Genomic DNA, 23,437 nt, shown 5'->3' on the forward strand with positions numbered 1-23,437 from the left:
TCACATTTCCTTGGTCATGAAAAAGAACTCCAAATCAGTGGCCATCTTTTCAAAGTCCTTTTGTGTCATCTATTTACTTATTTATTTAAATCAGTTTACCAAGATTGCATTTGAACTATAGACTTCAACTTTAGTTTAAAACCTTTACCTTTCATGCTCACAGTACTGAATTCACAATATGATGCCATCTTGGCCTACCTTACTGAGCCATCGATGGAGGCAGTAATTACCACTTGTTTTTCTTCTACATAGATTACTTGAATAATTTCCAAAGAATGCGCACGCCAGGAAAGCAGCTGCTTGAATTTCTAGATAGCAACAACAAGGCATATTCCTTGGAGTAAGTACATGCTAGTCAAAATGTAATCTTCAACAAAAGCATTTTTCATTGAGCGAGGCTTATGAGTGGATGATGTAGACATCTGTGCTAGATGATTAAGTCCTTGCCTCAATTAGCTCTTCTCTTGCTTGTTGGGGTACCAGAAGTCCTGTTTTTAAAGACTTATTAATTCGTACATCTCCCTGGGAGAGGAAGTATCTTATGTCTCTGGCAATTTATCATGTAACTGAGAATTAGTGATTCATTTAATTGATGATGAGCAGATGACTAGAGGAAAGACATGCTTTAGGAGAAGGTTGGAGGGGGACTGAAAGTAAATATAATCAAGAATAGAAGGAAACAGAACTGGAAGGTAAAAGCTAAAGGGGAGATTGGCAAAAAGACTTTTCCTATGTTCAGATTTTGTCTAGAGATAGAACTGGCTGTTTTGTTCTTTTTGGGGGAGTGTGGGATAGGAGATATAGGCTATAAGTAATTAATGAAAAGAATAAAACTCAGCTCATTCTCTTTCAAAAACATCATGAATCATCTGTCACAGGAGTAGAAAAGAAAAAAATCATGAGGCTTGATTTTTTATGTTTCTTCAGGGTGTGGTTATACTCAAGTTTAGGGCCTCTCATGGGCCTCGGGAGACATTCCAAATTGTGTGAACTAGAGTTGTTAACTGGAGAGTTTGCTCTGAAGTCACACCCCCTGTGAATATATTCCCTCTTTATCACTGATAAGCCTGGACTAACACCTTACTTTGTCCTGGGTCATTTACCTAGAAGTGTGATGTGATGACAGTCCTGGCAGTTTAGAGTTCTCCTATGACTCTTCTATTCATTTAGGCTTTAACAAAGGCTAGGCACAATTCCTCCTAAATTTGCAGACCTTCTGACTGAATTCCCTCTGGTGGTTTTTAGAGAGCCAAAGTAAAATCTGGACTCTCCCATTTCTTTTTTTTTTCTTTTGAGACGGAGTCTCGCTCTGTTGCCAGGCTGCCGTGCAGTGGCGCGATCTCGGCTCACTGCAACCTCTGCCTCCTGGGTTCAAGTGATTCTCCTGCCTCAGCCTCCTGAGTAGCTGTGACTACAGGCGTGTGCCACCATGCCCAGCTAATTTTTTTTTTTTGTATTTTTAGTAGAGACGGGGTTTCACCATGTTGGCCAAGATGGTCTCAATTTCTTGACCTTGTGATCTGCCTGCCTCAGCCTCCCAAAGTGCTAGGATTACAGGTGTGAGCCACTGTGCCTGACCTATTTCTTATTATCTCAAAGCTATTCAAGAATATCTGGTCATCCAAGGTTTCTTTCTCTGCCTTAGGATGGCGTTCTCTAACACAGACTGTATTTATAGTAAGATACACATTTTGCTTCATGACCCAGTGAATATATACATATACTTACACATGTGTCTGAAACAAGTTTCATGAAAGGATACTTCACCTATGTGTAATGTACATCAATATGATCTATTCTGTTCTACTGCATTGCATTCCATTCTCTTCTATTTTTATAAAAATACTGGTTACGACTAATTTAATGATTTCATGACCCCGTAACGGATTGAAACCTGCAATTAGAAACTAAGATTGTCCTTTCTGTATGTGTGTATATATGTAATTATATGTGTGGTCTCTCTTTCTGTGGAGAGGTTTTGACTATCTTTTAGAATATCTGTATACCATGGAACTTCTTTTTTTATCAGTAATATCGGGAGAGAACAAGATTGATCTTTTTTTCTAGACTGACCTTTTAGGTATTCACTGCAGTTGTAATCTATAGCCAGACCTGGTTTAAGCATTGGTATATGTTGATCTATGTAATAATGAGGCATTTTATAGCCAGGTTCTATGGTTTTGTTGTATATTTATAAATAGGCAGCCATGTACAAATGGCATGATCCCATTGTCTGAGTACAGAAAAGGTTGAAATGAAGTTGAATACGAAAGAACTTAAAATAAGTTACTAAAGATTCCCTAATTTTAAATTTGTGAAAATGCTTTAAAATTATTTCTACTATTATTGTAACTCAATATTCTATAACTTTGTTTTGAAGATTTTCTCTAAATTTTGAAAGATCTCGGTTGCTAGTTTATAGCAATTCCATTTGCAAAACTTTAGGCTTTGAATGATATTTTATCTGTTGAAATTAATAATACAATAATAATCATCAACAGGATAAAACAATTACATAACTTTTCACCTATATATGGTTCAAGCATACAGTTTGTTTTTGTTCAGCTTACAGCATGCGTTGATTATAAGCGATTTATAGTTACTGGTAAATGAAACTTCATGTTTCCCAAGTTGTTTGAACCTTATTATTTTTCATTTGATAGCATAAGTATTATATACGGAAAGAATATTGGACTAGCAAGCAGAACCCTGGTCCTGGCCCTGACTTCATCACTGTCTACGTGCCCCTAGGCAAGCTATTCTCTGATTTACGCTCTGCAGGTGGAGATAGTCAAACTAAAGTTGAATACCGAAACCTTAAAAGAGTTAGAATAGATTCTCTGAAACAAAAAGAAAACTCTGTTAATCAAATGAAACAATATTTGAAACAATAACTATTCTGAGACACTCTGCAAGGAATCAAATCCTAATAAACATAAACCCCTTGTTAATACTTGTGATCCAAAAATAAAATGTATCTATTTAAGCTAATATTTAGCTTTTGATCTGATGTGTTAAAGAAAAATAGGGCTATGCTAAAATAGCTGTTCCTTGCTATAATATTTTTAAAAATAGAATAAAATGTGCTTTAATGTTAGGGAGAATTTAGACTAGAAATAAGAAAAAAATTCTTAAATGGTTCTGCCCTAGATTTGCAAGGAAGGTCATGGAATATCTTATAAAGAATAAGATATAGAAACTGACTGTGGAGGACTATATAATCTATGAACTCTTTCTAACTCTGGGTTGCTATATAAATTCTCACAAATAAGTCAAAACATGAAGAAGATGCGAAGTGACCAGTGGCTGGCATACTCCCTCTCCCGCACTCACTTCTTCATCCTTTTTCACCAGCAGACCATTGCTATTTGTCATGTAGCTCAAATTTCAACAGTGTATGTGCCTTGACAACAGAGAGTCTTTTACTTCTATCCTTTATGGTGTCTAGCACAGAAAAATGCTCAATAAATATGTGCTGACTCATAAATTAAAGTGGAGAACTGAAGTTCTTACCTTTTCATCATGAGGTGGATCCAGGAAAGAGCTAATATTGCAAAGGATAACATGTCCTTCTGTATAAAATTTAAACATTGGAATCTTTAATTAGATATCATGTTATCTGAATCAATACTATCCAAAAGTTATTTTGATTTAGGCATTTATAATGCTGAATAAAACAGAATCTGAGAAAACAGAAATGAAAGTAGAAATTTCATATTCATTTTTATTTATGTATTTTTTTTTGAGACAGAGCCTAACTCTGTAGCCCAGGATGGAGTGCAAAGGCATGGTCTTGGCCCACTGCAACCTCTGCCTCTTAAGTTCAAGCAATTCGCCTGCCTCAGCCTCCTGAGTAGCTGGGATTACAGATGCCTGCCACCATGCCCGGCTAATTTTTGTTTGTTTGTTTGTATTTTTAGTAGAGAAGGGTTTCACCATGTTGGACAGACTGGTCTGGAACTCCTGACCTCAGACGATCCACCTGCCTTGGCCTCCTGAAGTGCTAGGATTACAGGCATGGGCCTCCGCACCTGGCCCATATTCATTTTTATGTGTAGAAATTATTTTGTTTCTGTCTTGGTAAGTCTTAATGAGATTGCTTCACCCACTTAGAGTTCTTTTAGAGATCAGGGTAATGGAAATGAATATACCACCAAACAGAATCCAAACTGTTACAGAGATATTCAGCCTGCAATTTAAATGATAGTTTCAAAAACTACATATCAAAGAGCAGCAACGACTACACCTCAACGTTTAAACTATTTACACTGCAGGAAAACAAAGGTATAAAAAAGAGTCTTGAAAGAAGCCACATGGAGGAAAAAAAAATGAGCACAAACATAAGAATGACATCAAACTTCTTATCAGAAGCAATGCAAGCAAGAAGAGTGGAATGAAATATTTAACATGTTGAGAGAAAAAATTGACCAACCTAGAATTCTGTACTTTGCAAAATTAACCTTCAAAAGTAAAGGAGAAATAAAGACTTTCTCAGACAAACAAAAATTGAGAGAATTTGTCACTAATAGGCCTGCCTTTCAAGAAGTGTTAAAAGAAGTTCAGAAAAAAGAAAAATGATATAGGTAAAAAAAACTCAGATCTGCATAAAGAAAGTAAGAACATAAGACAAGGAATAAGTGAAGATAAAATAAAAACTTTTATTTTTGTTAATCTTAATTGATCTACCAGATAATGGTTTATTAAAAATAATGACAGCAACAATGTATTTGATAATTATAACTCATAAATACTTGAAATGAATGATAGTAATTATACAGGATATAAAAGACATTAGGAATACTTTGGTATTATAAGATACAAAGTGGCATAATGTTATTTGAAAATAGGCACAGGCTAATTGTGAATATACATTATAAACTCTAGGGCAACCACTAAAAAAAAGTTTAAAAGGAAGTATAATAAATATGCTAAGAAAGGAGAGAAAATAGATTCACACAAAATGCTCAGTTAAAACCTCAAAAGGCAGAAAAAGACTGGAAGACAAAAACAGTAATAAAGAGCCAGGGCAACAAATTAAGAATAGTAACAAATATGGTAGATACTAATTCGATTGTGTCAATAATCAATTACTTTAGATGCCAACAATCTAAATACACCAATTAAAACAAAGAGAGTGTCAGAGTGAATTAAAAACATGACCCAACTATATGTTGTGTATAAAAAACCTACTTTAAATATGGATACATATAGATTAAAAGCAAAGGAATAGAAAAAGATATACCACGCTAACACTAATCAAAAGAAAACAAGTGTAGCTGTATTAATTTCAGACAGAGCGGACTTCAGAGTGATAAAACTTATCAGGGATAAACAGAGGGCATTACCTAATGATAAAAGGGTCAATTCTCCAAGAAGATTTGACCATCCTTAATGTATATGCCCCTAATAATAGATATCAACATACTTATAGGACAGAAAGTTGAAATAGATTAATCCATTATTATAGTTGGAGACTTCAACACCCCTCTATCAAAAATGGGCAGGTCAAGCAGGTAGAAAATCATTAACAATATAGTTAAAATCAATGGCACCATCGATAAACTGAATATAATTGACATCTGTGGATTACTTCATACACACACATTCAGAACACACATTCTTCTGAAAATCATGTAGACATTCCTCAAGATAGACCATGTTCTGGGCGACAGAACGCACCTGAACAACTTTAAAAGAAGAGACATCATACAATGTATGTTTTCGGGCCAGTAGAAACCAGTAACAGAAAGACAACTGGAAAATCCCAAAGTACCTGGAGATTAGGTAGAATATTTCTAAATTCTTTGGGTCAAAGAATAAATCTCAAGGGAAATTTAAAAGTATTTTTTATTAAATAAAGGTGAGACCAGGCATGGTGGCTCATTCCTGTAATCACAGCACGTTGGGAGGCTGAGGTAGGTGGATCACCTGAGGTCAGGAGTTCGAAACCAGCCTGGCCAACATGGTGAAACCCTGTCTCTACTAAAAATACAAAAATTAGCCAGTCATGGTATCAGGTGCCTGTAATCCCAGCTACTTGGGAGGCTGAGGTTGGAAAATTGCTTGAACTTGGGAGGCAAAGATTGCAGTGAGCCGAGATTGTGCCACTGCACTCCAACCTGGGCAATAGAGCAAGACTCTGTCTTAATTAAAAAAGAAAAAAGTGAAATTGCAACTTATCAAAATTTGTGGTATGCAGGGAGAGCATTGCTCACATGGAAATTTATAGCATTCAGTGCATATATTAGAAAGGAAGAAAGATCTAAAATCAACAATCTAAGCTTCTACTTTAGGAAAATAGAAAAAGAAGTAAGACCTGTCTCTACAGGGGAAAAAAAAAAAAAAAAAAAAAAGCATACACCTGTAGTCTCAGCTACTCAGGAGGCTGAGGTGGAAGGATCACGTGCACCCAGGAGTTGGTAGTTACAGTGAACTATGAGCACACCACTGCACTCCAGCCTGGGCCACAGTCAGACCTTGTCTCTCTGTCTTTTTTTTTTTTTTAAAGGCAACTAATGATGTAATGATGCCTGAGGATATCCGATTTAATCTAGTGAATAGATAGCAGACTTCAAAGAAGTTCTTTTAACATCTACTGAGGCAGAGAAAAAGAAAGCCTAATAGCAGAATCTAGGAGCAGTCCACTTTAGTTATAATGTAGATGAGGACAGATTGGATCCGGAACCCACTCTATTTTTTGGATCACAAGCAGAAACCACAAATTTCAGGATGAGAATGGGCTATATAATAGTAAAGTATCCTAGGCATAGGCAAAGAGAGGACTAACCCTAATAGAGGTCCGTGCTGGGAATTCTATAGACAGTTAAATTTTAATTCTCTGTATTTGTTAGAAAAGGCTTGCCACATAGTAGGCAAAGTTAATGCAAGAATAAGCAGGCTGTTTTTAGAAAGAAACAAAATTTGATCTTAGCTTTCTCTACAAGTTTTCTGTAAAAAGAATTAGTGTCTATATAAATTATACAGATAGATAAGTGAAAATCAGAAGTGTAAGAATATCAGAATGTAAAAGGATTGGTGGTAAGCAAAAACAAACAAACACCAAAAAACTCCAGGAAAAACAGGGATAACCTTAAATACCTTAAATACCTTTTTAAAAAACCTTAAAATTTATTTATTATACTATATACGAATGTAGACATTATTTTCAACAAGGTCCAGACGACTCAGTTGACAGTACGAAATGGTTTGTTGTAACTTTTTTATGAAATAAATTTTGAGGCTGGCACGGTGGCTCACGCCTGTAATCTCAGCACTTTGGGAGGCCGAGGCAGGCAGATCACTTGAGGTCAGGAGTTCAAGACCAGCCTGGCCAACATGGCGAAACCCCATCTCTACTAAAACTACAAAAATTAGCTGGGCATGGTGGTACATGCCTGTAATCCCAGCTAGTCAGCAGGCTGAGGCAGGAGAATCACTTGAATCTAGGAGGCGGGGGTTGCAGTGAGCCAGGATTGCACTACTGCACTCCAGTCTGGGCAACAGAGATAGACTCTGTCTCAAATTGAAAAAAAAAAAAAAATTAAAACAAATTTTGAAATGAGAAAAGTGTTTATAAAAGAGAATATGAAAACTTAAGTATGAAAAATAAGTAAATGTGAAATGTAAGCATTTAAGCAGATCTAATCTAGATGCAAATCTTACAATTGCATTAGCAAAACAACAATAAGCAAAGGGGTAGATATAGAGAAAAGAGAAAGTGAAAGGGGGCTAAGCTTTTTAACTGAAAATATGCTGTTTTATTCTAATTCTAACTGATTAATTGTTTTGAAAAACTTAAAGATAAATGCTAGTAAAATAAAAAACTGTTTTTTACACATGCATCTGCATTCACATACACACATAATCTTTCAAAGTATAGGAGAGAGGAAAGCAAAGAAAATTTAGGATTAATTCAAATGACAGAAGAGAAGCATAAAGGAAGAATGTAAAAAAGAATTTTGTTAGATGAAAGAAGTAAGACTGACCATATTAATTATAATAAATATAAAAAATAAAGTCCCCTACTGAGAAAAAATCATTCATTTTTTTCTCTAATTTATGGCACGACTTCCTTTAATAATTAAGATTAATGAAACATACACTTTCAATGTTAAAAATTAAAACTTTATATTTTTTTTCCAAAAAAGTAAGCTACACAGATGGGTAGACGCATACTCATTTTAAACACAGAAGAAGACAATGCCTTGCTCTAAATGGAGAGCTAGGAATGAAACAGGTTCTCCTGACACTCATTTATTCTATTTATTCACCAGGCTATTCATAACACTTTCTCAGGCTTGAGCATACCTCTTAGTCTCTCTTTTGTCTCAATATATACCATGTATTTTTCCTAAAGTCATTTTTTGTATCATGTACATTATTAAGATGCCTGTGGCTGGATATATAAGAGTAATAATGACTCACCCACATTTCCAGCCAGTAGTATCCTCGTACATGAATCAGTATACAGCGATGTCAGAGAAATGGCAGAATGTTTTGTGAAAGGTAGCATATCTTTCAGTAGCCTTCCCTAAAAAAAGTAAAATGTAAATAAAACTTTTTCTATGCTAGTAAATCTTATAAAATCTTAATATTGAAATTGATTTTTCTATGTAAATAATGCATCTCAAGAGTTCTCTCTACTACTGAACCACGATCCCCCTGTTCGTAATGAAAATCATTTGAAACTATCCATACGGACTTATTTCCTCAAAATTAAATATTCTAAAGGTGTGAACAACTGTTAATTAGAAGGATCTAGACTCTGAGTATTATAGACTGTCTGTACAGTTGGGGTTGTTTTTGCATACCCCATGACCCTTTTTATGTAATTCCTCAGACTTTCTTTCCAATTACATATTTTCTTTTTATTTCTTCTTTTTAAATTTAACTCAAGCAGGCATTGACATATTTTCTTTTTAGACATTCTTTTGAGAAGGGAGATACACTTTTAAGTATATGTCAGTTGTTTTAAACAGAAATATTTGCCTTTTCAGAAATCTTTATTTTTTAATATTGGTGCAAGACAAAGAATTGTTAAGAGGTTTAAATTCAAACAGGTTGTTTTTCAGTGCTCAGTATAAGCCAGCACTGGGAAAGACTTTCACACGTATTATCTTGCTTAGAGAATAAACATCATCAACTTCAAAGCTTGTGAAGAGTTCAAATATGCTACTCCTTTCCTTAGACTGCTTGGACATAATCTCTTCTGCTATTTCTTTTACTCTTTCATTTCTGTATTAGAAAAATAAAAGGGGGCATTGTTGTAATACCAAGATCATCTCAAGGAAAGTTATTGTTAGAATACTTTATATTTTGAAACCAGGGTTGTTTTCACGAATAAGTTAGGATCTACTGGTAGACTTAGAGTTTTATCTGGCAGAAAGCCTTGCAGTTCTGTGTTGTTGGATCCCATTATCTGCCACATAAAACAGTTGTGTTTTCTGAGTTTCTCTGTAGGAAGGAGCCTTATCACAAGCGAGGTCACCTCCTCTGCTTTTCTAAGGATTTCATTGTCATCATCCTCAGGCTACTCAGGATCGTTCCTTTCATCATCTTCTGTCCTCTTAATTCCACCCTAAATCATTTTAAATCTTCTGGTAAATGAAAGTGATATTTTTCTTTGTAAAATGTTGAAGGACACTCAATACGATGCAATACCTTCTTTCAACTGTCTGGTAAACTAAGAACTTATTGTACACTCAACATCTCAGTGTTCTTGTATTCTTTTACTCTAATACACAAGTAATATCCTCTAATATTATTTAAATATCCAATAAGATATTTAGTGGCATATATTCATAGCTCAATTTAAAAGAAAGATTTGAATATTTTGAATGCATGAACCCATCAAAACTAATGCCCTCGGCCGGGTACAGTGGCTCACACCCGTAATCCGAGCACTTTGGGAGGCCGAGGCTGGCGGATCACGAGGTCAGGAGTTCGAGACCAGCCTGCCCAACATGGTGAAACCCTGTCTCTACTAAAAATACAAAAATTAGCCAGGTGTGGTGGCACCTGCCTATAGCCCCAGCTACTCGAGAGTCTTAGGCAGAAGAATTGCTTGAACCCAGGAGGTGGAGGTTGTGGTGAGCCGAGATCATGCCCCTGTACTCCAGCCTGGGCAACAGAGAGAGACTCCGTCTCAAAAACAAAACAAAAGAAAACAAAAACTAATGCCCTCTTCCCCCCAAGTAAAAGAATTACAAGCAGACTCAACTGATTTTTCTAGTAAATCTTCATGCCGGATTCACCTTTCCTGCTTCTATTAGGGATATAAGGGATGAGACTGAAGCAGTGTGCCAAAGGTGAAGGCCTTCCCGGAAATTCCTGACTGTGAGGCTTGCGTGACTGGTTGAACATTCTTCTCTCAATACGAGTATCTATCTGTGTGCAGGTATCTATCCCAGTGTGGGTATCTATCTGTAATGTGTTTGATAGAGAAGTAGAAGGGCTTCCAAAAAGAGGGAGCGGTTTGAAATAGCTAAGTTAGCAGTTTTGATGATTTGATCTTTGGAGTTACAAAACCCTTCTCTCGTAAAGTTTGGGTAGCATTATCAACAAACAGGCTGCAAAATCAGCAATTTGGCTAGAAAGTTGAAAAAATATTAGAATTGGATGCCATATGGAAGAACGTTAAGATTCATTTAATGATTCTTTTTATCTTTCCCATTCTTTCCTATTCCCAGACTTGCTGGGTTCCATTACCTCCAGAGTCCACAAGCGGAGGTGTCCGTCCTCATGAGCAGTGACAAGGATAGGCGGCTGGGCTTCTGGTAAATTGGCACTTCCAGGGTGTTTTTTGTCCACTGGCTGTTGTTCTCCCACCGTGACATCTGTTTGTTCACCTATTCGAGAAATTAATGAACTATCATGAGGCCAGGCGCGGTGGCTCATGCCTGTAATCCCAGCACTTTGGGAGGCCAAGGCAGGTGGATCACTTGAGGTCAGGAGTTGAGATCAGCCTGGCCAACATGGTGAAACCCCGTCTCTACTAAAAATACAAAAATTAGCTGGGTGTGGTGGTGGGCACCTGTAATCCCAGCTACTTGGGAGGCTGAGGCAGGACAATTGCTTGAACCCGGGAAGCAGAGGTTGCAGTGAGCTGAGATGGCACCACTGCACTCCAGCCTGGGGGACACAGTGAAACTCTGTCTCAAAAAAAAAAAAAAAAAAAAAAAAGCTATCATGGAATTTGCAATACTTGGAATTCCAAATTTTTATGGAATGTAAAACAGAAGGCAGACAAGAAAATAGCAAAAGCAACACATTTTTTTTTTCTCCTTTTTTTTTTTTAACGCAGAGAACTTCAGTCGGGGCAAAGGACAAAAAAAGCATTAAAAAATTGAATCCTGGATCACTGAAAAAATATAAAAAGCTTATTTTGATCACATTGCAAAAGCTTCTATACTATACATAACAGCTCACACAAGGTATTTATTCACAGATCTTACACATACAGAATGGTTCATAAATGCAGCATAAGTTTTAGAAAAATGGCTGGAGACTAAGAAGTTCGGTAATATTCTGGATTCTTAAAATCTATAATTAGTATTTAAGAAGGCATCATCATAATGAAAATTCTGCCATTTAGGCTACTGAATCCTATAGCACCTCAACATTTGGTTCCAAAAAGAATATGTATATTCTTTGCATATATATATACACACACACACACACGTATATATGTATATGTATGTGGGTGTGTGTGTGTATATTATATATACATATATAATGAATATATATGAATATATATAATGCATTCATATATTGAGGAATATATATATTCATAAAAATACTCTGTCACCTAAATGCCCTGTTGCAAAGGAGTTGCTTTATTATAAAGAAGAGAGGTGATTTCATACTGACCTTTAACCTCACTGTCATGTATGCTTTGCTTGCTTCCCTGAATTATGGGAGGAAAAGAGAAAATATTTCTATGACATTGTAAGAAAATGAGATATACTGGGTGAGTAAATTCTCCAGACAGTTGAATTTTCATTTCTAAGCATTAATTTTAAAATTATACTTAAAATTTTTTTTGAAAAAATTGTATTGCAGACATTTTCATGTCCAGAAATAGAGAATTCATAACACAACATTCTTCTAGTGGTTGAGGTACCAGCATAGTAACGAGAGTAATTAAAAAACCTAATGCAGGCTTGGTTCTTGGTTGACATGATCTCTAATTGTATTCACAACCATGCAACTTCATCTTTATTATTCCCTTTTTACTGAAACAGAAACAGAAACTCAGATTAAGTGACAGCTCTAAAGCTAATCAGATATTAAAAGAAGGACTTGGGTTCAAGTACAATCTGTCTGACTTTTGCTGCCATATAAGTTTATTCTTTCCACTATGCTGGTGATTTCAAAACAATTTTTTCAGTGACAACTTTCCTTCGAACACAATTCTAACTAGAAATGTAAAGCATAAAAACATATAAAATTGAAACTGAGAACACAGTTTGAAAACCACTGCATTACAGTACATGTTGTAATGTAATTATATTACCTGCTGTCTCTTCTCCCTGTGACATATGTACTTTTTAGCAAAAGAGCACTTACTTTTTAGCAAAACAGATAGTCTAAAATTACTTCATTACTTTGTAAGTATCAAAATAACATGCATGATTTATTTTATTTGTGATTTTATATTGATTATTCACAGATATAAAGCTTTGAAAAAATATATAAAAATTGAAAAATATATAAAATTGAAAAAACAACTTAGATATCGCATTTTTTTGGCAAAACAATGCGTTTTTACACATATGCATGCACACACAGAATTCTTCCACTGTTACCTTCTGTCAAAGGAGGGGCTCAAATGCGCAATAGCACTATTTTTGAGCCAACGTTGTGACAGGAAGATAGACTCTCTCTGTGTCTTGCTTACCTTACTGCTCTGTGGACCTTTGCTGGATTCACACTGGGACGAAGAACATATGGAATCCTGACTTGATCTCCTGTAAGGGGAGGGGGGAAGCCCAAGGATAAATGTTAAGATATTCTGCCATACTCAAAGGGTGTGCTTCTCTGCTTTAATTTTAGCTGATTGCTTCTTTCATCATCTGTGGATACTGAGCCACTCAGGAAACAAATCATGCCTTATATTTTGTGTAATAAATGTTGACCACTATGATATTGGTGGAGACTATTGGGGAACCTCAGGAAATAAGGTTTGTTGCTCCCTGGGTCAGAAAATAAAAGTCTTGGCTATCCCACTGCAAAGGCCAGATTTAGTCCCAGAGGCTCTTACACTGAAATGGCAGGGGGTAGGGTGGCGGTGGGAGGACCTTACAAGCCTGTCTAACTTCCTGCTTGACAATGTCTAGTTCTAACCGGATCCTAGTCTGTGGCACTCCACTGAAATCGGCTGAAAGTGGCTTAAGGTCTGGTGCAGATGTCTACGGAATAAGTCCTCAAAATATTCTCAGAACAGTTTTGATGAAATTTCATGCCAATGGGTAGGGAAGGGGTTACATTCTGGCTGACTTCTGGGTGACCCCAAACCAGCACAGAAGCTTCTGATTTCTCTCCAAAGCTTTGTGTGGCATTGTCTGTTGCCTGCAAACCAGGGCTCTCACGCAAATAGGAAAAACACTTTTTCTTAAATCCCCTGCTCTCTCAGAAATGGATGACAATTGCTCAGTTATAGTGGATGGTGGATGAAACCTCCGGCCATATGACTTTCCATACCTACCTTGCAAGTCCTTCCTTCTGTTTCACAGCAGTGTTAGATTCTGGCGAAAAGTACGGCCAAGTTAGCATTTTCCATCTCTGCTACTGGGATAAAGGGTGCTGTGAGGCTGACATGGTGAGGGGACCACACAACACTTCAAATCCCTGAGGAGAACCTCGCCTCCAAAATGACAGTAATGGGAAGAAAGCTAAAGCCACGTGTCAACCCAACTGATGTCTTTTTTTAGGTGTCCCCTCAAAGTTGGGATGAAGTAAACTCTGTTACTTTCAATAGCAAAAACCATAATTAATTTTGCATCAACCTAATGTACCAGCCACCTAAGTCCCAGACAGTATTACTGGTTCAGTAAGTACTGAGTTACCTTGCACATTCAGGGGTTCGAAAGAGGAACAGTATGTCATTAATTTTAAAGTGCTTGGGATGCAAGTCCGGGTTTACAGAGAAGCAATCTTCAAGTCGGCACCTGGAAGCAAGTATATATTTATATGGTAAGAAATTACAAATTATGGAGCTTACAGTACTAAGATTGTATATCCCCTGCAGAGCTAAACAATTCCTCAAATGCTAATATTATTGAACACGAAGAGAAAATGCATGGAAGTAGAGTTTGAACATACATTTTTAACAAGGTTCTGTTAAATCATGATTGTTAGCGGTTTAAAAGTCTTTTAGTTCAACTAACCGGTCTTGTCTTCCTACCTTTAGATCAGAGAATGGACTTCTATAAAATCCCGTGGATAAAACTCTATTTTATTTTACTTTTAGAGATAGGGACCCACTATGTTGCCCAGACTGGTCTTGAACTCCTGGGCTCAAGCGATCCTCCTGCCTTGGCCTCCCAAAGTGCTGGGATTACCGATGGGAGCCACCACGCCTGGCTGGTCTCATACAGTTTAAATAGTAGAGTTCTAATATTTTTTAAATAAGTGGAGTAATAAATTTGAATAAAATATTATTACCCTTGAAGAGCTTATAATGGAGTGGAGAAGAACAGGTAGTCCAGTAAAGACACTGCTCTTGCTGCTCCAGTCTCCTGTTGACCCAGATTCCAAGGTCAACATTGAACTTTCTAGGTACCATCCTAGGAACAGGGGAATAGTCCCTAAATGCCTGCACTGAAACATCATGCTTGGCTCTTAAAGCTGCATTTAACATTCGTTATAGCAAATAGATCTTACAGCCAAATTTCCCCTTTTTCTTCAGTGGAAATTACTTCTGGTAAGTGAACCCAAGCTCAAAAGAGAAGTCTACGAGCTTGATGACTTGTTGAGCTCAAATTTTTTTAGAGATTTCTATTGTGCAGATGAGCTGAATCATGAAGTGGATTATTAATTAGCAAGAATAATATTAAGTCTGGGCTCAAAAAGCCTGACGCTTAGAGCAGGAAGAGAAGAGTTATGTCCTCTGACTGGTGAAGGGGTCTTAGGCGAAGTTTGAGGTAGACAAAGAGATGGACTCTACTGCAAATATGGAAACCATTTTCAGTTTCAGAACCTTTAAAGCTGGGTCTAAATGACCTTCCACAGATCTGTGCTAAATCATATATTTTGCAAAATACTGCACTGATTCGAAGTCAATTGTCTTATATAATCATCTGCCTATAGGAAAGGGACACTGTGTATGACCCACACTATACTTGGTTGTTTTCCTCTGATTGGATGTTGGATATGCATGCATCCCTTGGCAAAATAACAAGGCACTTTAATAAGGAGGATCTTCACCTTTAAAGTGGGCTTATTATCACGAGTGTTGCCTCCCTCTTTAGGGTGTGGCATCGAGATAATGGTCTTCTCAGTCTATCTGCCTTCCCTTCTTAGGAAGGAGTCATACATAAGCTGACACAGCGTGAAAGCATTGGCAAGAAGGAGAGGAAGTTTGCAGTGCAGACAGGTGTAGGTATCAAGTGGCAGGTACACAGTGTGTGAGAAAAGGCTGGGGGCATGGGCTGAAGTGAAGGAACAGAAGGATGACAGGAATTCCAGGGGCAGGATCCAGGAGTATATGGACTGAGGGGCAGAAAGGGGGTTCTGCAGAAACAGCTATTTCAATTAAAGGTTCAAAGAGAAGAAGTCCATAGTCCAAAGAAGAAATGATTATTTCCTCTCAAAAACTGGCTAAAAGGAATGACTCAGACTTGGATGGGAAGGAGCAGACAGACCAGCAGTATGTTAAATACTGTAAATAGAGGGGCAGACATTTCTTTTGTATTTTCCTCTTCTTTTCTCTTGTCCTTTCCAATTCTCCCTTCTCTCCTCTTTTATACATCTTCCCGTCCCCCAAATGCTTAGATAAACTTGATTTTATTTTCATTCATTGTTAAGGTTCTTGGCCGTCTTGTATCTGCAAGTAAAATTTTCCAAACCCCCTTGCCATAGGGTGGCCACACATGGCCCTTGCATAGATTCCAATTACACAGCTGCGGAGAACTTATTATTTACAATCCATCCAAACAAATCTTTCAGTGTTACTTTAGTTCCTTTGCAACAAATGGAAAAAAAAAATTGAAAAGTGGATGGTATGGGAAGGGTAAGATCTTGGCCATAGTCCAGAGTAAATCTAACTGGTTGAGAGGAATAATTGCATCTACCACATTGGCCCTTGTTAGCCCCAACCTGTAATAAATCAGACGTGTTGAGGTGGTGAATGAGAAGGACATGCTACCCAGGAGTCTTCTCACCATTTGACTTTGGTGGCTGAGTGGATGGTGGTGGCACTGGGGATACGGGAATGGGAGAAGTTTGGGAGTGGGGAGTAGGTTGGGAAGATGTTTTAGCTTTGAGGGTCTTGGTAGTGATCAGATGGTAGCGATCAGATGAAAATTGCCAGTAGGCAGTTGGTTATATGTGTTTGAAGCTCTAGAGAGATTAGTGTTTGAAGTTGTTATGTACTTCAATTATTTGTTGAGGTCATAAATTTGGGCAAGATCACACATGAAAAGCATATACTTGGTGAGAATAGTAAAGATCAAAGCTCTTGGAAATATAGATGCTTACAATTCACCTTACTTATATCATCCTGGGATTCAGAAACTTAGAACATAGTCCGTTCATGAATGTAACTTCCAGGAAGGCCTGCCTTGAGAGTTATCACCATTTTTATGTATTGCTTTTTTGTCCCCTGAGGTTTTTTGTTGGTGGTGGTGGTATTTTTTTTTTTTTTTTTCCTGAGTTTCACTCACTCTGTCGCCCAGGCTGTAGTGCAGTGGTGTGATCTCAGCTCACTGCTACCTCCATCTCCCAAGTTCAAGCAATTCTCATGCCTCACCCTCTCCATTAGCTAGGTTTACAGGCAGGCACCACTGCACCCCGCTAATTTTTGTATTTTTAGTAGAGACAGGGTTTCACCATGTTGGTAAGGCTGGTCTCAAACTCCTGGCCTTGAGTGATCCTCCTCCCAAAGTTCTGGGTTTACAGACCTGAGCCACTGCGCCCAGCCCTTCCCTGAGTGTTGCATGTTACTTGGCTCTTCTGCGGTAAAGTTTTTACATTGTTTAAGGATAATACACAACTTACACTTTTTTGACAGTAGACGTCACAAAATTCCATAAGATGATCATACCATTTAAGGTTCCAGCTGCTATCAAATTATACCCTTCTACTTGTAGTAAATCAATGCAGTTCACTCGTAATGAATCCATGGCGGGATTCTGAAGAACGAAGGAAACAGAACACTATGAATAGAGTATTCATGATTCGCGGTATAAATGCCATGTGTACACTTTGTAATTGTCATCAACTTAAAACAAAATGCTTTATTTTATATATATATATTTAATATCAGAGCATGAAATTTAGTAAAATCTTATTTTTCTTGCACGAAAATTTTTAACTGGCAGAATTCATCAAAGCAACAAAAATATACTCTTCCTATTTACCGGCTGCTTTTTCTCAGCCTTATTTATTCTTTCTTACCGACTATTAGATTAACTTCCCATCATCCTCTTCCCTTCAAACTTTTTGAAAGAATATTCTACATTCATCATTTCCACTTACTGACTTTTCTTTCACTCAGCAAATTTCATTGGCTTCTGCTCTGTAACACTCTGTGATAGCTTTTCCTATTTATCATTAAGATATTTTTCAATTGTCTTGCCTCAAATATTTGTTAGATATCTACTATGTTAGATACTTGCAATACAAAGTCAAGTAGGACATCTGTGATCTAGAGAAACTTATAATAGTTTAAAGTACTCAGATAAAGTGTTGATTATGGTGCAATGTGAAAGTGCTGTATCCGAGGGAGGCACGCATAAGACTTCACAGGAGCATAGAAGAGTGACATTTAAATAAGAGGAGAGGTCTATTACCACTGTCAATTACCACTCTCAGTTGCTCTCCCCTTCCTGAAACTCCTTACTCTCCTGATGTCCTCGACTCCAGGCTTTGCTGTGTTTCTGCGACTTTTATTTTTCTGTTTCCTACTTGGTACCCTTGCCAGCCTTTTAAATATTAATACTTTGGAGGTTTATCTCAAATTCATTTTCTTTTTCTTTTTTTTTTTCAACTCTTTCTGAGGAATCTCAGATTATGTTTCAAATATCTCAATGCTAATGACCTAATTATCTAGTCCAGTCCTCTCCTACAAGCTTCAGGCTTATACATTTAATTACTTAGACATTTTACAGGTATCTCAGTGTTAATATATATAATTTATCACCTCCTTTAAGCATGTTTCTTTATTCTATTCTTTTTTTCAGAGACAGATCTCCCTCTGTTGCCCAGACTAGAGTACAGTGAAATGATCACAGTTTACTGCAGCCTTGACCTCCAGGGCTCAAGCGATCCTCCCACCTTGGGCTCTGGAATAGCTGGGACCACAGGTTGCTGCCACCATGCCTGGCTAATGTTTTGATTTTTTTTGTGGAGACAAGGTCTCACTGTGTTGCCAGGCTGGTCTCGAATTCCTGAGCTCAAGTAATCCTCCTGCCTCCGCCTCCCAAAGTTCTGGGATTATAGGCATCAGCCATGGTGCCCGGTCCTCTATTCTTAATTTCATTGGTTAGCACTGTTTTTCAATTCATCATTCAAGTTAGAAATCCTGGAATTGTCCTTCTTTCCTTCCTTTCTCTCAGTACCCTCCTCTCCCAACTGCATGGTATCAATTGCAAGTTGTGCTACTTTTACTGCTAGATATTTTCCGAAACCAAAACCTTTTCTTCTGCACTACCTCCATTGTCATGACCTTATATATTTTATTATTTTTTAATTGTAAATTTGTTTAGAGACAGAATCTTGATCTGTCACTCAAGCTGGTCTGCAGTGGTGCAATCATAGCTCACTACAACCTCGAACTCCTGGGCTCAAGCATTCCTCCCACCACAGCCTCCCAAATAGCTCGACTAAAGGTGCACGCCACTGTGCCCAACTAATTTTTAAAAATTAAAAAAATTTTTTTTTTGTAGAGACGGGGTCTATGTTGCCCAGGCTGGTCTCGAATTCCTGGCCTCTAGTGATCCTCCCACCTTGGCCTCCCAAAGTGCTGAGATTACAGGTGTGAGCCACTGAGCCTGGTCATCTTTGTATCTTTTAACTAAAACAGGAAGTAGCCTGTAGCCTGTTGCCTGAATCTTCTGCCTTTAGTCTTGGCCCTTTCAAATCTGTCATCCAAACAGTATCAAAGATGAGCTGCCCACAACACAAACCTGATCGTGTCATTTCTCATTTAAAGCCCTTCAAAGGCCTTCCATTTGTTACAGGATACTCAAGCTCCTTATTCTTGTAAGCATGGTCTGGTCCCTACCTATTTGTCTTCATTTTTTACTACTCCCAGTATTACTGTAACCACACTGAGATACTTGTAGTTATTCTTCACAAACCATGCAATATGTTACCTCCATTATTTTGTTCACATTACCTCTTCTACTTGAGATTCACTGTCTTTTCACTACCCTCTAGAAACTGCCTATCTGAGCCAAGCCAACTCCTGAGAGTTCTTTAGCTATAATTCGGCAATTATCCTCTTCAAAAACCTCCCCCTCTCCCCAGCACTCCAGGATCTCTGCTGTACTTCTATAGTGCAGGTACTATACCTCATTAATCTTGACATCCCCAGTGCTAAGAACAGTGCGTGATACGTGGCAGGTATTCAATAAAAAGTGCTTCCTAAATAAAAGAGTTTTAGGGAGAGAATTTCCATGCACAATCAAATTTTTTTCCTAAGTGACTTTTGCAAACTTTTCTTTGAGACCGAGTCTCACTCTGTTGCCCAGGCAGGAGTGCAGTGGCACGATCTCAACTCACTACATCCTCCACCTTCCGGGTTCAAGTGATTCTCGTGCCTCAGCCTCCCCAGTAGCTAGGATCACAGGCATGCACCACCACACCCGGCTAACTTTTGTATTTTTAGTAGAGATGGGGCTTCACCATGCTGGCCAGGCTGGTCTCGAACTCCTGACCTCAAGTTATCTGCCCGCCTCGGCCTCCCAAAGTGCTGGGATTACAGGTGTGAGCCACCGTGCCTGGCTGACTTTTGCAAACTTTCAATCTATAATTTTAAAGTCTGTTGCAAAAAAGAAGTGCTATAATGATAATTATGATAAGTACAAAAAATAAAGGTTTCAAAATTGGAGATAATTTACATTTACATTAAAAGCCCAAAAGGCACTTTATTGTGCTTCAATAGTTTATTTTATAATTTATCATAATAGTTTTCCTTTTCTTTTCTTTTTTTTCTGAGCGATCATTTTTTGGTACCTATGCAATTATTTGCTAACTGCCTGGTTCTGACTCACTCTAGAGGCATCTTCTTTCTGTTTGTATTGGCTATAAGTAAGATTTCATATATCAGATCCATATAATTGAACCTAGTGCTTCCAATGATATGTGGAGTTGAAAAGGGAAGTAGGCTAGACTATGAGGACATGCATTTTGTTCTGTCTTTTGTGCACATTACATGGTAACGTTATTATGACATAGTCACTGTATATATTGATTTCAAAGGACTTTTAGCTAAGAAAAAACCTACTTATCATTTAAACTAGCAATGAATGACATTCAAATTGCAGTTCCAAACTGACATTTGTTTCAGTATGAGGAAAACTAATACAGTTTCTCTCCATTCTGTGATAAAATAATTGTTTCCAAATTCCATAAAACCATCTATATTATTCTATTTTTTTTTGCAAGGAAGCTTTATGGTTAATAATAATAAAAAGGAAATAAATTATATTATGGTTGTTTTGCTAAGGTCAGGGAGAAAAAAACTGAAGACTTTTCTGTTGCTCTGGCTGTAACTTGCAGTTTTCCTCCATTCTTTAGTGTCTGACCACTTATCTCTCTGAAAGCTGAAAAGTGCAAATGGTTTGATTAGAGTACTCTAATATTAGAGTAAATCAATAAAGTTAATCAAGATCCTCATTAAAAAAACAATTAGTTTAAATTTCTATAGGAACACAAAGGTGTAGTTTTCTTTTTCTCCATTCTTCAGCCTCAAACATATGCCCGCAACACTTCATCCCTCAGACATGCACACGTGCGCCTGCCTTGTTGAGGAGGTGTAAGCATATCACAAAAATAGCTTTCTAAAGAGATGGTAAATTAAGTTATTGAATTCAACATATACAGCTACTTTACTCAGAAAAAAAAAAAAAAAAAGATTCCTTTCAAAGTATTACTGCTCATTGAAAATGCATCCGGGAGCTCTGATGGAGATGTACGGCGTGAATGTCGTTTTCATGCTGGTGAATACAATATTCCTTCTGCAGCCCATGGATCAAGGGGAAATTCTGACTTTCAAGACTTATTATTTAAGAAATACATGTTGTAAGGCTATAGCTGCCATAGATAGTGATTCCTATGATGAATCTGGTTGCTCAAATTGAAAACTTTCCAGAAAGAATTCACCATTCTAGATGCCATTAAGAACATTTGTGATTCGTGGGAGGAGGTCAAAATAGCAACATGAACAGGAATTTGGAAGAAAAGGATTCTAACCCTCAAAGATACTTGGAAGGGTTCAAGACTTCAGTGGAGGAAGTAACTGAAGATGTGGTAGAAATAGGAAGAGAACTAGAATTAGGAGTGAGGCCTAACTTGCTGCAATCTCGTGATAAAACTTGAATGGATGAGGAGTTGCTTCTCATGGATGAGCAAAGAAAGTTGTTTCTTGAGATAGAATCTGCTCCTGATGAAGATACTGTGAACACTGCTGAAATGACAACGAAGGACTTAGATGACTGGGCAGGGGCAGGGTTTAAGAGAATTGACACCAATTTTGAAAGAAATTTTATTGTAGGTAAAATGCTATCAAACAGCATCACATGCTACTGAGAAATTTTTCCTGAAAGGAAAAGGCAATCCATGCGGCAACTTCATTGCTGTCTTATTTTTAAAAATTGCCACAGCCACCCCAGCCTTCAGCAACCACCTCCCTGATAAGCCTGGATCTATCAACATCGAGTCAAGACCCTCCGCCAGCAAAAAGATTAGGACTTGCTGAAGGTTTAGATGATTATTAGCAATTTTTAGCAATAAAGTATTTTAAATTAAAGTATATACATTTTTTAGGCATAATGCTATTGCATACATAATAGACTACAGTATAATATAAATACAACTTTTTTTTTTTTTTTTTTTTTTGATATGGAGTCTCGCTCTATCGCCCAGGCTGGAGTGCAGTGGTGCGATCTAGGCTCACTGCAAGCTCCGCCTCCCAGGTTCCCGCCATTCTCCTGCCTCAGCCTCCCGAGTAGCTGAGACTACAGGTGCCCGCCACCGCGCCCGGTTAATTTTTTGTATGTTTAGTAGAGACGGAGTTTCACCGGGTTAGCCAGGATGGTCTCAATCTCCTGACCTTGTGATCCTCCCGCCTCGGCCTCCCAAAGTGCTGGGATTATGGGCATGAGCCACTGCACCCGGCCAACTTTTTTTTTTTTTTTTTTTGAGACAGAGACTCACTCTGTCACCCAGGCTGGAGTGCAGTGGCGTGACCTTGGCTCACTGCAACCTCTATCTCCCAGGTTCAAGTCATTCTCCTGCCTCAGCCTCTTGAGTAGCTGGGATTACAGGCACATGTCACCACGCCCAGCTAATTTTTGTATTTTTAGTAGAGATGGGGTTTCACCATGTTGGCCAGGCTGGTCTGGAACTCCTGATCTCAAGTGATCCCGCCCGCCTCAGCCTCCCAAAGTGCTAGGATTACAGGCATGAGCCACCACACCCGGCCTAAATATAACTTTTATGTGTGCACTGGGAAACCCACAATTTCTTGCTTTGCGATATTTGCTTTATTGTCATGGTCTGGAACTGAACCGTCAAAATTTCCCAGTCGTACCTGTTGTTATTAACATTTCTTGGTCACAAACACTTCAAGAATCTTAAAAAAAAAAAAAAAAAAGAAAAGAAAGAAAAAGAAAAAAAGCTACAGTTGAATACGACTGAGGCATAAAAGTGAGTTAGCTACTGATTCATGCAGCAACATAGACAAATCTCAAAAGCATTATGCTAAATGAACAAAACCTTAACTGTATACTATATTACTCCACTATGTGACATTCTAGAATAGGAAAAAAACAAATGTTTGGTGAAAAACATTAGAACAGTGTTTGCCTTTGGGTAAAGAGCAGATATTGAATAGGCAGAGACATGAAGGAACTTTCTGGGGTGATGGTGAAGTTCTTTATCTTGCTAGGGGTTCTGGTTGTTTATGTTTCTCTTCAAACTCATTGAATAGCGGCTTCAATTTTGTGCATTTTATTTTATGTACATTTTACTAAAAGCAAAACCATAAACAGTG

General features: G+C 37.7%; 1 protein-coding gene across 1 annotated transcript in view; it reads right to left on the reverse strand.

The window, feature by feature from the left end:
• WDR64 (WD repeat domain 64) overlaps nt 1-23,437 on the reverse strand; it is a 157,408-nt gene that overhangs the window by 18,502 nt on the left and 115,469 nt on the right. Inside the window, exons 16-23 of the mRNA XM_015127227.3 lie at nt 17,218-17,351; nt 14,067-14,168; nt 12,899-12,968; nt 11,869-11,905; nt 10,708-10,847; nt 8,425-8,530; nt 3,514-3,572; nt 199-308 (exon numbers count right to left, since the gene is read on the reverse strand). Of these exons, the coding sequence (XP_014982713.3) occupies nt 199-308; nt 3,514-3,572; nt 8,425-8,530; nt 10,708-10,847; nt 11,869-11,905; nt 12,899-12,968; nt 14,067-14,168; nt 17,218-17,351 (758 nt within the window). The remainder of the gene's footprint in view (nt 1-198; nt 309-3,513; nt 3,573-8,424; nt 8,531-10,707; nt 10,848-11,868; nt 11,906-12,898; nt 12,969-14,066; nt 14,169-17,217; nt 17,352-23,437) is intronic.

Source organism: Macaca mulatta, chromosome 1 (genome assembly GCF_049350105.2).
Source record: "Macaca mulatta isolate MMU2019108-1 chromosome 1, T2T-MMU8v2.0, whole genome shotgun sequence".
NCBI classification, from domain to species: domain Eukaryota; kingdom Metazoa; phylum Chordata; class Mammalia; order Primates; family Cercopithecidae; genus Macaca; species Macaca mulatta.